This window comes from Chenopodium quinoa, unplaced genomic scaffold, assembly GCF_001683475.1.
Source record: "Chenopodium quinoa cultivar QQ74 unplaced genomic scaffold, ASM168347v1, whole genome shotgun sequence".
Taxonomy (NCBI): domain Eukaryota; kingdom Viridiplantae; phylum Streptophyta; class Magnoliopsida; order Caryophyllales; family Amaranthaceae; genus Chenopodium; species Chenopodium quinoa.
Window position 1 is genome coordinate 2,361,597 of NW_018743292.1, and position 17,467 is coordinate 2,379,063.

At 38.6% G+C, this 17,467-nt stretch overlaps 2 protein-coding genes across 2 annotated transcripts; one reads left to right on the forward strand and one right to left on the reverse strand.

Moving 5' to 3' along the window:
• Positions 1-3,747: 3,747 nt before the first annotated feature.
• On the forward strand, positions 3,748-7,029 carry LOC110736329 (putative pentatricopeptide repeat-containing protein At1g69350, mitochondrial). The gene has a single exon (XM_021916528.1). It carries the CDS (start codon positions 4,201-4,203, stop codon positions 6,616-6,618), a length of 2,418 nt encoding a protein of 805 aa, XP_021772220.1. The 5' UTR covers positions 3,748-4,200; the 3' UTR covers positions 6,619-7,029.
• An 83-nt stretch (positions 7,030-7,112) lies between these two features.
• Positions 7,113-11,806, reverse strand: LOC110736330. The gene is made up of 3 exons (XM_021916529.1): positions 10,277-11,806; positions 8,482-8,645; positions 7,113-8,386 (listed from the first exon to the last, which is right to left on the reverse strand). Exons 1-3 carry the CDS (start codon positions 10,875-10,877, stop codon positions 7,310-7,312), a joined length of 1,842 nt encoding a protein of 613 aa, XP_021772221.1. The 5' UTR covers positions 10,878-11,806; the 3' UTR covers positions 7,113-7,309.
• Between the last annotated feature and the right edge of the window lie 5,661 nt (positions 11,807-17,467).

Below are 17,467 nucleotides of genomic sequence, written 5' to 3' on the forward strand. Positions count from 1 at the left end.
CTTCATGAAGATGTTTATATGGCCCAACCTCCGGGATTTATTGACAAAGACAAGCCTACTCATGTGTGCAAACTTCGAAAAGCAATTTACGGCCTAAAACAAGCACCTCGTGCTTGGTATATTGAGTTACGCACATATCTTCTTTCGGTTGGGTTCAAGAATTCTATTGCCGATCCTTCACTATTTCTATACAATTGCAATGGGATTATTTATTATTTGCTGGTTTATGTTGATGATATAATTGTTACAGGTCCTTCTTCGAATGCTCTTCAACAACTAATTAATACTCTTGCCTCACGATTTTCTTTGAAGGACTTAGGTCCTTTGTCCTATTTTTTAGGTGTTGAAGTACATCCTCGTGATGGTGGTCTGTTTTTAAGCCAACATAAATATATTGGGGACATTCTTGCTCGTGCTAATATGTCAAATGCAAAGCCTGTCTCCACTCCAATGGTGGCACACCCTCCTCTGACGGGTGATTCCGGGTCACCATTGTCCACGCCTTCTGAGTATCGTGCTCTTGTTGGGGCTCTTCAGTACTTATCTCTGACTCGTTTAGATGTTGCATTTGCTGTCAATAGGCTATCACAATTCATGCACTGTCCCACGGATACTCATTGGGCGGCACTTAAGCGTTTGCTTAGATATCTCAAAGGGACAATTGATCATGGTCTAACTCTTCATCGCCACTCACCTTTGATCCTTCATGCTTTTACTGATGCGGATTGGGCTGGTGATAGAGATACATTTCACTCTACAACCGGGTATATTGTTTATTTGGGTAAGAATCCCCTTGCTTGGAGCTCAAAGAAACAACAAGGTGTTGCAACCTCTTCCACTGAAGCAGAATTTCGAGCTGTTGCATCCACTACGGCAGAGGTGCTCTGGCTTCTCTCTTTGCTCTATGAATTGAAAATAAATTTGTCCACTAAACCAGTCATCTATTGTGACAACTTGAGTGCTGTAAGTTACTCCAAGAACCCGGTTTTTCACTCAAGAATGAAGCACTTAGCCCTTGCTTTTCACTTTGTTCGTGAACAAGTCCAGCTCGGTTCTCTACGCATACAACACATTAATGGTGATGATCAGCTTGCCGATGCTCTTACAAAGCCTCTAGCATTCACACGGTTCTCTTTATTACAATCCAAGATTGGCCTTGTCTCACGACAGTCCATCTTGAGGGGGCGTATTAGGAGATAATCTTGTATATATATTTTGAATTTATCTTTTCCTTATTCAGTTTTAGATAGAATCAATTCTCCTATAATGGAGCCATAATTTTAGGCATAGATTAGGCTATAGTTTAACTTAATTTGTTAAGTTTGTATATTATATATATGGCTGCCAAAAGCCTTGTGAAGATCAATCAATTAACATATTTCTTATATCTCTTATATGACAAACGAGACATCAATTAAGTAAAACAAATCAACTAATATCCAACAACTAACAACTGTTTGTCAAATGGATCCAAAATCAAGATGACTAATCAGTGTGATTGCTGTCATAAGCTCATAACTGATGAGGAAATGAATTTTTAATTATAGTATAAGTCGTTATTGCTTAGAAATCAATTAGAGTAATCAAGGCATCAGGCAATAATAGGTACATATATACACCCATTAAAGGGACACATTCAAGCCTTAGAAGCCAAGAACAAGAAGGTCCCTATTAAGGTGGGACATTAAGTATGGCTTTTAGCCAATTCCATGTTGATCCAACTTACGCAAAGTAGGGTTATTATTACGAGTACTCATCTCTTTACTCTCTCCCTTTATATAACTTAAAAGAATATTGCAAGCAAAAATTTAAATAAAATGGATGTTGCTGATAATATGCATGTGATTGTTCCTAGATTCAGATTTACAAAAATTAACTAGTTGCAGTAACAATGTATCACATGAGCATATATAGTTAGAAGTAATCATTTTGATAAGGAGCACATGCATATCAAATACTTCTACGTATAATTATTTGGAATCTTTTACCAAAATGACTAATTTAACAAAAATATTTTTTAAAACGGGTAATTATAAATTTAAATTCCGAAGCTTGCTAAATAATTGACTTGGAAGGAAATTATTTATTTCTCTTATTTTCCTTTGAACGGAAAGGTTCACTTTTTTGGGGTTTTTTTTGTTTTTTTTTTGGGTTTATTTTAAATTTCTATTTTTTTTTTAGTTTGAAAATTTATAGAATAGTAATTTTGTACGTAGTATATGGCTTTCAAATTCCGGCTTGCCCACATTCCCTGTTTTTAGGGTTTTTTTAAAAAAAATTGTTTTTGTTTTTTTTTTCTATGTTTTTTTTTTTTTGGAAAATTCTAAAGCTATAGTTTAAAATATCCATTAATTTGGGAAATAACACTCAACCTAATATATTTGCAACAATTCTCAATTTTTCATAAAGTTACACAAAATAAAAAAAAAAATCACTCAAAAAATTGTTCCAACTTCCAATTAACAAAAATTAGCCGACATTAGCGGAGAGCATACAATTAGCGAACATGGAAATGATAACAATAAACCCTTATAGCCGTATATATTTGCGGTTGTGTTGATAGAACAATACTACTTCAAATTCCAATTTTTTGTGATACGATCGTTTTTTTTTTTTTTTTTTTGGTATTGAAATTATGGTTTCTTATGAGCGACTTTACGTATATCTGTATATAGCTTTTAAATATTTCAACTAAACCCAAAAATATAAAACAAAAAAAAAAAAAAAAAAAAAGTAAACCAAACCGGTTCAAAGGAAAATAATAAATAAATAATTTCCTTCCAAGTTAACATTTTACCTAGTTTTGGAATTAAAATTTACAACTAGCCATTTTGATAAGTACTTTTGTAAATTAGCCATTTGGGTAAAAGATCCTAAATATTTGGCTCATTCCTTTTTTTTTTCTTTTTTTTTTTCACTTACATAAAAGCTAATAACATACGGTATATAATTTTAATTTTGAATAGTTCATTGCTGTTATTGTACTGAAAATAATCAAGATTAGATTAAAAACCTCTATGTTGTTATAGAAATATAATCCCAATACAAGTGAGCTGAGAATATCTCCAAAAAAATTGTTTGGGTCAAGATTTGTATCTTATCGGACAAGGCATACATCCAATCAATGCCATTAAAGATGGTTGTGGGTCGTGTCCATGATGTGCCTTATGTCAAGCTCATGTGCTTTGAGGTTGATTCAGCCTAAATTTTCAAAAGGTTGAGAGATTTGAATCTTATTGGATAATGCATACATCCAATCCATAGCCATTAAAGATGGTTGTGACCCTTGTGGGCCGAGCCCATGTGCTTTGAGATTAATTCAGCCCTGCTCGAACCACAAGCTACGTGTTGTGCCTAAATTTTCAAAAGGTTAGCCCATGCAGACGACTCAAGTCTAAGTGCCACTATGTCGAGCCGTGTTGTGCAGCTTATGCAGGTATGCTTACGCGTCTAAGACATATGTAAATGATTATATCAAACCATCCAAGTAGCTTGGTCCCCCCCTGCCCCTGGTGTTTTCAAAATTAATTTTGATGGTTCCGTTTGTAATAACTTTGGGTCAGCCGGAGTTGTTATTAGAGATTATACAGAAAATAATGTTGTTAGTCGTGCTTATAATCTTGGTACCTCGACTCCTATTATTGCAGAAGCTACAGCTCTGCGTAACAGTCTTCTCTTAGCTATTGATCATAATATACAAAAAAATTTTATTGAAGGTGATAACCTTTTAATTATAAATATTTTGCAGGATAAAGCACGCTGTCCTTGGAAAATTCAATTGCTAATGAATGACGTTAAGAAGTTGTTGACTCACTTCGAGGTTGTTGCTTCTTGCCATGTGTATCGAGAAGCTAATCGTGCAGCAGATTATGTTGCAACTATAGGTCATCAAATTTCAGGCTATGTAAACATTGACCCTAATGTAGATGCTAATTTTTCTTATTTTATTTCTTTAGATAAGTTAGGGTATAGTCTTGAGAGAAGAGTTACTTAACTTTTGTATTTTTCTTATCAAAAAAAAAATAAAAAAATAAATTGTAAATGATTATATCAATTACAGCGTGTTTTGAACCGGCCTGGCCGAGCGCCATTTCTATCTGCCATTTGCCTTTATTTCATTAGTTTGCAAAATTCGTTTCAGTTCCTCTGTTTCCCTCCAAAACCATCAACCACAAAACCTCACCGCAATCACCATCTTCTATGTTCAATCATGCTCGTTTCCTCACAGTAATCCCCCCCTTCTTCAACCTCAAACCACTCTCTTTCTCTCTCTTCTCAACATCCGCCATTAAAGCTCTTCAACCATCACAACCCCATTTTCTCTCTCCAAACTCCATTGATTTCCTCCCTCTTCTCTCTTCTCTGCAATCCCTTCAACAAACCAAGCAATCCCACGCCCTCGCTCTCGTCTTCGGCTTTCTCCCTTCAAGCGTCTCTCTCTGTGCTTCTCTCATCCTAGACTATGCCAAATTTGGTAACCCAGTTTCCTGCAAATTTCTCTTCGAAAATTCTGTGTTTTACTGTAAAACACCCTTCTTGTGGAATACCCTTTTGCGAGGGTATTCCATTGCTAGGGTTTATGATGTTTTTCATGTTTATAATCAAATGATTAGGATTGATATTAGGCCCGATGATCATACATTCCCTTCTGTAATCAAGGCTTGTGCTGATCATTGTGAGAGTCAGAAGGGTAGAGAGATTCATGGGTTTTCCATTAAGGTTGGGTTTGATAAGCTTGTGTATGTGGGTAATACCCTTTTGATTTTTTATAGTAGTTGTTGTGATTTGAGGGATGCACAGAATGTGTTTGATGAAATGCCTGAGAGAGATGTTGTTTCATGGAATAGTATGATTGGCGTGTTTTCTGATAATGGGTGGTCTAAGGAAGCTGTTGAGGTGTTTTTGGAGATGAAGATATGGTCTGGGTTTTTGCCGAATGCGGTTAGTGTTGTGAGTGTTTTGCCGGCGTGTGCTGAGCTCAAGGACGAGGTGGTTCCGAGGGTGATACATGGTTATGTGGTTAAGGTTGGGTTGATTAGTCAAGTGAGAGTTGGCAATGCGTTGGTTGATGGTTATGGGAAGTTTGGAAAATCGGATAGTTCTCGACAAGTTTTTGATGAAATTGTTGAGAAGAATGGTGTGTCTTGGAATGCCATAATTACAAGTTTTGCTCATGCTAGGTGCTATAGTGATGCTTTGTATATGTTTAGGCTGATGATTAACTCAAAAGAGAAGCCAAGTGGTGTTACGTTGTCGAGTTTGTTGCCAGTTCTTGTAGAATTGGAGTATTTTGATGCAGGAAAAGAAGTTCATGGACTTACTGTTAGGATGGGTCTTGATTCTGATCTTTTTATCTCAAATTCATTGATTGACATGTATGCTAAGTCAGGGGATTCCAATAAGGCTTCAAGTGTATTTGAAAGGATGAAAGTGAGAAATGTTGTCACATGGAATGCCATGGTTGCTAATTTTGCTCAAAATAACCACGAGTTAGCTGCATTAGAACTTGTGAGACGAATGCAGGCTTTTGGTGAAACTCCGAATTCTGTAACCTTCACAAACATTTTACCAGCTTGTGCTCGAATAGGTGCACTCCCATCAGGCAAAGAAATACATGCCAGATGCATTCGGAAGGGAGTTGCCCCCGATATTTTTCTTTCAAATGGGTTGATAGACATGTATGCCAAGTGCGGTTTTGTTGAGCTTGCGCAGAATGTATTTGATATCTCCACTAGGGATCAAATATCATATAACACACTGATAGTAGGCTATTCACAAACTACTGAATGCTTGAAGTCTTTGAGTTTGTTTGAAGAGATGGGATCCATGGGTATGAAGCGGGATACAATTTCCTTTGTAGGTGCTATTGCAGCTTGTGCAAATTCTGCAGCACTGAAGTCGGGGAAGGAGATTCACGCTTTTATCATAAGACGGTTATTTCACACACACCATTTTATCACCAATTCACTTTTGGATCTTTATATGAAGTGTGGAAAGATTGGGATCGCTCAGAATATCTTCGAGCAGGCTCACAAAAAAGACGCTGCCTCTTGGAACACAATGATTTTAGGGTACGGAATGCTTGGAAAGTTTGAGACAGCAGTCTCTCTTTTTGAAGCTATGAGGGAAGATACTGTGAAGCATGATTCTATTTCATTTATAGCTGTTCTATCAGCTTGCAGTCATGGAGGACTCGTTGATGAGGGGAAGAAATACTTTGAAGAGATGAAGGCTGAAGGCATTACACCAAAGAATATGCACTACACTTGCATGATTGACCTTCTGGGCCGAGCAGGACTAATGGAAGAGGCCGTGGAGGTTATCAGAGAACTTCCATTTGAACCAGATGCCAATATTTGGGGAGCTTTACTAGGTGCTAGCCGAATCCATGGGGATATAGAATTAGCAAAATGGGCAACTGAGCATCTCTTTGTGCTAAAACCTGATCATTCTGGGTACTATGTGCTTCTCTCAAATATGCTTGCAGAAGCAGGAAGGTGGGATGAGGCAACAAGGGTGAGGGAACTCATGAAATCAAGGGGGGTCAAGAAAGATCCTGCATATAGCTGGGTTCATAATCGTGATCAAGTTCGTGCTTTTCTAGTAGGGGAATCGTGATCAAAATTTTCATATAGTCACATACTCACATGAGAAAATATTCTAGAATGTTCAGAAAAAGTTGACACTTTCCGTAAAATAGTACTTCGTAATAGTTTATTTTTGAGTTTTTTTAACAATGCCCTTAAATAGATTATAGTGATGGGAAGGGTATAGGACCATTACAAAGGATATGATTTTGTCAAATCAATCAGGTTGTTAATGAAAGGTTGGAACTTAGAACGATGTGACTACTAATTTTAGACAGAGAAAAAAGTTCTAATGCATGTATACAAGACTTGACAAAATACGAAAGATAGACTAGGATCAGTTTCATTTGATCACCTTATTTGCCATCTGCGGGTGAATGTATCATGCAGATACTTCTTTATTATACACCAAGTAGAATTTCGAACAAGATTAAATTGATGATTTATGGAGATGTAAAGACTTAATTTTGAAGAAAAACCTCATAGATACTCATGATATTTTAACTCAATTTTACAAGATGATCCTCAACAAAATATATGGCCCGACATTGGGACAGAGGCTGCCTAAGCTGATTTTGTCATTCTGTATACAACCAGAGTAACCAAGAAGAATATGTAACCACCTTACAATATTACATACAGAAAACAATATGCCTACACTATGCTAAGAGATTAAAATTGACCAGAAAAAGGGAGGAAAGAAAAAGTTGTATGTGATCATGTCAAGATTGGTGACAGACCACAGCTTTGCAAGAAGAATCACTGTCAATGATCCACAATCCCAATTCTTCAAGATATTTATGCACTGAATCTATGTCCATTTCAGGTGACCACGATATCATCTTTGTATTTGTTGGTAGCGATTGATTTCCATGGACTCTTTCAAGTTTAAAACTGTAGTTTACGTCATTAACACTCTTCAATCTAAGGACATGATTTTCTGCAAACTTTTCTAAAATATCAACAAAATTCCCATTCTCTTTTAGTAATGAATCTTGACTAATCAGCGTCTCCACAGTAGCAGCAAATTTCTGCACAAATCTTTCATCCCAAACTTCCCGAGAAGATGATGAGCTCCTGACAACCAAGAGTCTGGAATCCTTACCAACATAGAAGCTGCTGTCAGTGAAATCGAATTGTGGGTTACTGATGAGTGGAAGCATGTTGGAAGCAATAACCCAATTATCAAACCCAGATTCCAAACATTTTTTGATTACAAAAGCTTTCACCATTGTCTCCTTGATCAATATAGAACTAGATTTCTTACTTCTCGTGATGCTGTCAAATACATCTTCTGTAACAATCACAGGATGCCCCCTTCTTGGCAGATCATGCAGCAAGTCTGATTCAGAGTTTGGGACCATAAAAATGTAGTTCTGAATATTAAGCCTCTCAAAATGGCATATCAAATTCTTAACAATTGTCTGTGAAGATTTCAACAAGCTGACCAATAAGACAGGTTTTTGTTTCTCCATGGTGTGAAGAATGTGGCTAACTTCACTGAGTTTCTTTGCAACTCTTCCAGGAAGTACTCTTCTGAAGCAGAAATCATACCAATGTAGATCGCTCAAAGATTGCATGTCCAGAAGATTGATATCATGGGAACTTTCATCCAAAAGTTGTGAATCTGGCCCGGCTGTCTTCCCATAGTTAACACCAGGATCTCTGTGAGAGACACTGAGAGCCCTTTCATGAAGAAAATTCGTGTAGATGTTAAAGTAGCCACGTGAATGAATGAATTTAATGAACCATGGGGTCCATATCTTCTCTCCCAATTTTTTGTACCAACCTGTTGTCACCTGCATATAAACAGATAAAGTTGACTTCAGATCAACGCATGGTCCCCTAGGATAAAGGACAAGGTGGATCAAGGGACTGATGCAGAGTCAAATACCATTCCGTCAAGAACAGGCTTGATGCCCTTGGCCTTATGGTCATCATACCAAAGGCGGAACTCCTTCCAGGGTCTTGGAAAGAGAAGCTGACCCCAGGTTCCGACCAATGGGTAAAGGAAGAACCTGGTTTCACTGTCCAACTTTATTTTGTTCCCATGCTTACCTGAATATAATAAACAGTACATAAAGTAATGATATGAGACTACTGATGGTAACAGGGTAAAAGATGCTGGGACACCAACAATGTAATCACATACTCTTATCCATTGAAAATAAGAGAATACACATATATTGTTCTATCACCAAGCTCGCATCGAGCAAGAAGTGTGTATAAAGGACCAGTCTCTTATGAATTTCATTGAGAAAGCTAGGAACTATGTATAATGATAAAAGGAGTAGACTTCCATGCATGAAGTCAGCACCAAAAAACATCACTGCGATTCCTTGAAGTAATTAAGTGTAATTAGAAGTATTCGAGTACCAGGCCAGCCATTTCTATGATACGTGATATCTCTAGACTTTACAAATAAATTTAATTTACAACCACTAAAGAACTTTTTGGACTCTGTATGAACGGCAGCATGCATCAACACTCCTTCTTGTTTAACTTCTCAGTGTTACTAAGTTCCTGATGCAAGTCATCAGCAACCCCTAAAACAAATCAGTAACAGTAATCCGTCAACAGTGACTTCCAGCTAGTTCCAAGACACACTATGTAAACTTTATTGCATGCAGAACATCTTCCCCACAATATCCCTACCCCTTATCTACTACTCTCTCCATCCAAAATAAGTCATCACATTGTCTCAATCCCTCGTAATTTAATGAAGCAACTTACAATATAGTCGGGTCATTTATATCCTCTCCACATCATTTACTTTAAGCAGTGACATTCTATGAAATCTTATCATACCCATTACAAAATTAAGAAATGTGATTGGGAGATGTGGTTAGGAAAACAAAGAATAAACACCATTCTTAATCCCTCTTAGAAGCTTATTTTCTCTCGTTGACAAATAATAATGAAGCAGATTAACAAACTAACATCCTTAGATACAACAACCTCTAAGAACCTGGAGCAAGAGTGCAAGACCTATAAACATATTAGTATCAATGCTCCAATGAAAGTTAGTAAAATCTCCGTTACAAAGATAACTTATGAGGCTTCACTAAAGCAGAAAAACTTCACTTAACCACAGCTGATTTGAGATCTTAACAAAAAACTTAACTCGATTTGTCTCCCTAATATGCAAACAAGTTGCTTCAATAAAAAATACAGAAGGATTTCAAATGTCCTCTTTTCTATTCCACTATAGCCATTCAGGCATAATAAGTCTCTAAACATTATAATCCCTTTACTACTAGCCTCCACTCTAAGTTTGTACTCCTAATTCAGAGTCCAACACCTGAAGGATATCAATTCCACCAAGACCAGTCCTAACTCCTAAGGATGTTCAATTATACACAGCCAACCACCCAATACCAAAATATCAGCCACTCGTAGCTCGAATCATATTTCAGTTGATTAACACATATAATGACCAAACCAACTGTAGCTAACTCTCATTCAGTCAACTGAACATATCCCCACATTATTTCATACAAGAATCAACCCAAAAATTAGCAAAATTTGAACTCAAGCATACCATTTCATTATACATAAGCAAAATATCCACCAGTTAATCATATTCAAACATATTATTTCATTCACATAATTCACTACAATGTACCAATATAATACCAAACAAATTCAAAAAATAAAATAAAATTGATCAATAACAAAGTAGGAGGTACCTGGGACAAACCTTGGACGCTGAAGTGAAGCACCAAAAATCCAAGGGCTAAAATTGGAGTGATTATAGTAATAATTCAAGATTAAACCCTTAATTAACTTATAATAAAGAGGGGAAACCTCCAAATCATCTTCAACAACAAACACAAACTCATCATCATGAGAAGGCCACCAAGCTTCCAACCACTGGGCCTGCAAGCCCACATTGATAGTCCTATAATGGATCAACTTCTTCCCAAAAACCCACTTAAACCCATCAACAAAACCCAAGATTTCATGGGAATTTTCGAGATTCCGGCCCAAATCAGAGGAAGATGAATTGGGAAAGTGGTCAATGAAGATGTGGAGGTCAACGGTGTCGCCATAGTAGTGGGCAGAGGAGAGAGAGTGGAGGCAGCGAGAAAGGGAGGAGAGACGGTTGTATGCTAAGAGTTTGATGGTGAAGGTGAAAGGAGAAGAGGGTTTTTGAGGAGACAGAAAGTGGGTTGTTGGGGTAGAGAGAGAAGGAGAAGGAGGAGGAGATAGAAAGTAGTGAGAGAAGATGAAGAGAGCGAAGAGAGAGAGGAGAAGAAGGGTTAGGTATTGTTTTTTGGGAGGTGCCATTGAAGAAGAAGATGGAAGATGGGATCACAGTGCCATTGAGAAAGAGAGAGTGAAGTGTGAAATGGTGTCAAAAGTTACCTTTTTTTATTTGGGCTAAATTGGGTTGGGCTTGTGTTGGAATTGTTATATGATGGGCTTTCATAAGATGACAACGGGTCGGGTTTGTATCGGATTTAGATTTAGATTTGCGGGTTCAAAATATTCAACTTCAGATTCGATCCATGATTAGACTTTAAATCTCATGGTTTTATGGTTTAGGAGTAGTATTTACAAAATACGAGTAGATACTTGAGAGTAGGAGGATACGGAGTAGATAAATGAATTCTCACCCTCAAGTCAGCAAGTGCCCTTATCTGTTATCTCGAACTTGATCATGTGCAGCCTAGCTCAACCCAGTCGGACCTAGCTTAACAATTGCCTTGATTTGCGCCTGATATATATTTATTTATTTTTGTATGTTTTTTGGATTTTGGGCAATGGCAATCCAAACTTTATTCTAAGCTATAATTTTTAGTCGACCCAAATCTAGCATGAACTAGTGGGTTTGGGCACAATGTTTTTGCCCAAGGTTGGGCTTGGTTTGTGATCATATCTACTTTAATTGGCAAAGATTTATATAGTATTTGTATTTCAGATCTATAATTGAATGTATGCAATAAGATTTTTTTTTTTTATTTTTTTATTTTTATTTTTTTATTTTTTGACAAGAAGCCCTGACAAAGAAAAACACACACAAAAACTAAAAGGACCAACAAAACAATTGTCGACGACGAGCTTGAACAACCAACTAGTGAGCCGGGGCAACCCAACCTTGCAAAGCTTGCAAACAGAGAATCACAAGAGAAAAAGCCAAATATCATGAAGCAATCAGAGGCAAGAGATATCGCCTTCACCACCATCCCGCATAAGAGAAAAAAGGTTCGAACAGTCAGAGTAGATAAGAAGATGACGACGGCCTCGACGATCGGCAGCCCGAAGAGCCCACAAACACGCTTGTAACTCAGACTGAAGGGGCGATGAGGAGTGACAAGCTCTCGAGCAACCACCCAACATAGAATTTGAAAAAACTTCCCTAAAAATCCAACTTGCTCATGGGCTAAGATCCCGAGCACTCCAAGCCCCATCAAAAAGAAGGCAGACGTCAAAGACAGAGGAGGAGTCACCCTGCAGATAGCAAGAATCAAAAGCTACCGAAGTAGGGGAAGAAGATTTCCTTAACGAGTGGACGAGAGACCTGAACCCTTGCGCCAAAACATTCCTAGGGATCCATTCCTGCACCAAATGGAAAATCGCGCTAGGAGATAACACTGTCTGTCAAAAAATCTTGTGGTTACGCGCAAGCCAAACTGCCCAACGGAAGGAGACCAATCCGTCCCAATTTCGAGAGGAACGAAACTCATAGACTGTGTCGAAGAACCAATCAGTAAAAGGTTTCCTATGTAAAAGATGAGGAGAGAAGGCAATTGGAGCACAAGCCCAAAGATGAGAAGTGAACACTCACGTAATATTATTATTAAGATTTTAAAAAAAAAATTTAGAAAACTTATATATTTAATATACTTTGTATTGTTATATATAACATGTCGAATTATACCAATGAAAGACTTATCGAAAAATATGTATAGTCATAATGACTCACAAAAAGTGCATGTGCACAGCATGCTCAATTTGTTTTTTTTTTTTTTTTTGGTGCAAATAAGGGCCAAGCCCGTTTATTATAAAAATAAAAGCGATTACATGACAAACCGTGGCATAGCCACACCTATGGTATCCTCTCAAAGAAGACTTGTTATTTCGATCGAAGGCTCATCAAAATAAACTACTCTTTCTTCAAGAGGAACACCCATATTTGCTAACTTATCAGCTACTTTATTACCTTCCCTAAAACAATGCACAATGTTAACGTTACTACCTAAAGACTTGATAAGGTTGCCACAAGATTTCAGAATATAATAGCATTCTCCTCCTCTCTGATCATCGCTTAGAATAGCTTCGACACATGATTTATTGTCCATCTGGATCATGATCTTAGTAGGTCCTAACTGCATAGCCATCTTGATGCCAATTTCCAAGGCAAGCAACTCGGCCCTGTAAACATTGCACACTCCAAAATTAGCTGCAAACCCTTTCACAAAACGACCAGTGCAGTCACGAATTACGCCTCCACCACCAGCTGGACCAGGGGCCCCTTTAGCCGCACCATCAGTGTTAAGGGCCAACCAGAAAGTAGGGGGAGCTAACCATTTGATAAAGACTTCTTCTTTAGCTTTGGAGTTATTACCTGCAATCATTGAGTTCCCAGCAGCTCCCAAAGTAAAAGTCTTCCAAGTTTCTTCCACTTGAGAACGAAGGAAAGCACCTGTATCAATAGGGATTTCACCGCTTTTTCCAAACATGAAGTTGTTTCTCCATTTCCAGATACCATAAGGTGATAGCAAAGCAAGTAGGCCACTATTCTGAGAAGATTAATCCCTCGGCTTCAAGGTTCTTGCTAACCCATTGCTTGATATCCCCAGTATAGAAAGATGGATAAAAAGCCGCACTACCAACACTCTGCCAAATCTTCCTAGCAACAGGACAATCACGAAATAAATGAATCAAGTCTTCATCAGTATTTAAGGTGCAGTGTGTGCAGCGAGGATCATCAGCAAGGTGCCTTTTCACTCGATTTGCATTACAGAGGAGTCTATCATGAAGAGCGAGCCATAAAAAAGTGCGAATCCGTTGTTGTATCGAAGTATGCCAAGCTAATTCCCACCTACGATCAGTCGGAGCTTGATCATCATCTCGCATAATTTTCATGGCATATTTTATCGAGAACCTGCCTTTGTTTGGCCCCTTCCAGTAGCACGAATCACTTGCTTCAGGGTCTGCTATTAAATTATGTGAAGCAATTTGTTTAAAGCACAGGGTGGGTAAAAGATAAGCGAACAAATCCTAGCGCCATCCATCTCCGACAGTCCACATCTCTTCTACAATGGCTCCATCAATTGAGTCAGGAATAGCAGCCACACATTGACTTCGAAGGGGTTCATCCATCACCCAACAATGATCCCAAACAGGGTTTTTTTTGCATTCCCAATAGCTACCCTCGACCCTTTCTTCAAAAGAGGAGCATTCTCTGTAATACCTCGCCACTATTACTGTCAAAACGGTTTGACAGTTCGGTTTCGGTTCGGTTTGAAATCGGGTCGGTTTGAAATCGGTTCAAATGTCTTACGGGTCGGTTTTAGTTCGGTTTAAATAATTATCGGTTCGATTCGGTTTCGGTTTATTCTTGAACGGTTTAAATTCGGTTCGGGTAGTAAATGGTTCGGTGCAAACGGGTTGCGGTTTGTTAACAGTTCGGTGTAAACGATTTTTATCCCGGTTTAAATTCGGTTCGGGTTGTAAACGGTTCGGGTTGTAAACTGTCCGGGTAGTAAACGGTTCGGTGCAGACGGATTGCGATTTGTTAATGGTTTTTATCCCGGTTAGAAACGGTTCGGTTCTTTTTTAGTTCAGTTTTATTTTAGTTCGATTTATAACTGGTTCGGTTTGTTAACGAGTTCGATTCTTCTACGATTTAACATTATTTGGATCAGTTTTATTTTAGGTTTACTAAATTACGGTTCGGGTCTGTTTTTGATTTAAAAAAATCGGATTTTTATCGAGTCGTTCAAAATACTCCTAGTAGGAAGTGGTTTGTAAACGATTCGAATTATATGCGATTCGGTTCATAAACGGTTTGGTTTATAAGTGGTTTGGTCTATAATCAGTTCGGTTTATAAACGGTTCGGTGCAAATGGGTTGCAGTTTGTTAACGGTTCGGTGTAAACGGTTTTTATGCCAGTTTAAACGGTTTCGGGTTAGAAACGGTTCGGTTTAGATTTTGTTCGGTTCTTAAACGGTTTAACGTTTACTCGGATCGGTTCGGTTTCGGTTTTACTAACATGCGGTTCGGGTCGGTTTTCGGTTTCATAAAATCGGTTTTTAATCGGTTCGGTTCTCATTCGGATCGGTTGAAACGGTTCGGTTTCACCAGTTCGGTTCGGTTTTTGACAGTGCTACTCGCCACACATTCGACATGTTCGATGTAGGTTGGAACATGTCAATGTCGCATCTCTTTTTGCAATATTTATATCGTAGCACCCTAGACCAAAGCGAGTTAGGCTCCGAGAGTGCTCTCCAACCTAGCTTAGTGAGAAAAGCCGAATTAGTCTGTCTTGCTGATCTTAATCCGAGTCCACGTTTCTCTCTCGTTAATTGAAGAGTATCCCAAGAGAGAAGGTGTATGCGTCGGCTTTCATCAGACCCACCCCACACAAATCTTCTAGCCTTTTTGTCAATCTCATCACACACTATTCTCGGCAACTTAGTTGTTTGCATTGAGTAGTTTGACATGGTTGTGAGGGTGGATTTAGTGAGGGTTATGCGACCTGCAAGCGACAAATACTTAGTCTTCGAACCCGTGAGACGCCGATCAATCTTTTCACAGAGATGCGCATAAGTTTCTCTTGTAACCCTGCTTGTCAAAGTTGGCATCCCAAGATATAAACCCAAGTCATCAGTACTTTCCATCCCAAGTTCTTGACTAATGGCCTATTGATCAGTAGGGTTAATATTTTGTGAGAAATAAACCCTCGACTTGGGTAAACTGACCCTTTGACCCGAGGCTCAGCAGAATCGATTGAGGCGATCCTTAATCACAGCAGCTTGATCGGTCGAAGCTTTAAAAAAGAGGATTAAATCGTCTGCAAAGAAGAGGTTCGAAAGTAAAGGGCCACCTCGACTTGCATACCCCGGTTTCCCCCTTCCTCCAATTATAGCCTCCTCAATGACTTAATTGAGTCTTTCCATACAAAGTACAAAAAGATATGGAGACAAAGGATCTCCTTGTCGGATGCCACGATAAGGAGAAAAAGAATCCGATTTTTTTCCATTCCAAAGCACTTTCATGGATGCGATAGTGACACATTCCATGATTACTTCAATCATTACCATAGGAAATCTCATCTCCATGAGAGTATCACGAATGAACGCCCACTTAAGCCTATCATAGGCCTTCTCAAAATCAATTTTGATTATTATGTATCCCTTCCCTTCTTTTTTGCGCTTCATAGTATGGAGTACCTCTTGAACAATCACTATATTATCCGTGATTTGGCTACCCGGGACAAAGCTAGACTGTGAATCCGCAATGAGTTTTGGCAGAACCAATTTACTTTTATTCACAATAGCCTTCGTTATAATTTTATAGGCCACGTTACATAGACCAGTTGGTCTAAACTGTGAAGGTTGTTCCGGATTATCAAGCTTCGGGATAAGAACTCATTTAAACAGTCAGGCAATCCTTTCCCATCTAAAGCATCCATCACCATGGCATACACATTCGGAGCAACATGATCCCAATTTTTCTGAAAAAATAGAGCTTGGAAACCATCGGGTCCCGGAGCCTTGAGAGAGCCCATGTTTTTTATCACATAGTCAATATCACACTTTGTATAGGGTCGAGCTAGCAAATCCCAATCCAAGGAACAAAGTACATTGCACACACCCTTAGGGATGTCATAGTCTATGACACTACCCTCGTCAGTGAAAAAAGTAGCGAAGTAATCCACCACAATGCGCTTCACCTCTTCTTTATCATAAACCCATTGGTCACTGTTACTTTTAATAGCCACAATTTTGTTTCTCCATCTTTTGACAACCGTACTAAGATGGAAAAAGGTGGTGTTACGGTCACCATATTGCAACCAATCAACTCTCGCTTTTTGATACCAAAGGAGTTCTTCTTGATGGAGGACAGTGTCTAATTCCCTCCTTAATTTTGCTTCTAGCTTGATTAAGCTAGAATTCCTTTGCTGCGCAAGTTTGGTCTAGATGCCTTGGATTCGAGCCATCAATTGTCTCTTTTCACGAACGATATTATGGAACACATTCTTGTTCCAATCCTGTAACTCATTCAAAAAGGAATGCAACAAAGGGACAAGCGGAGCATTTTTATCCCATTTATCACAAAGAAACTCCTCGAACTTTTCATGTGACATCCAAGCAGCTTAAAAGCGGAATGGTCTATTCAAAGCCTCAAGCGGAGCAAAACCATTCGGAGGGATGAGAAGGGGACAATGATCAGATTGAATGGCAAGAAGGTGTTTGACTCGGGCCTTATCAAACCGCAAACCCCAATCTCCTGTGCATAAAGCTCTATCTAGACAGGCACTTCTTCTTGAGTCAACAGAGTTGCCTCGAGCCCAAGTGTGAGAAGGGCCCGAGAATTCAACTTCAATCAATTGATTGTCATGAACCCAATGGTTGAAGTTACGACTCCTACGCTAAGTCTCAGGACAACTTGAACTTCTTTCCCAATCAAACCTGGTTTCATTGAAATCACTGGCTAGGAGCCACAGTTGTTATTCCTTTTTGCAAAATCCGAGAGGTCCCTCTATAATTTTTGCCTCTTAAAAGGGTCCGGGTTGGCATAAATAGTGGAAAAAATACCCAGGGTCCTCTCCAACTTTGGTTACAGTCATAGTGATATATTGATTTGATTGAGCAATTGGGTCTATTGTTACTAGTTCGGGTTTCCAGTAAACCCAAATGCCTCCACT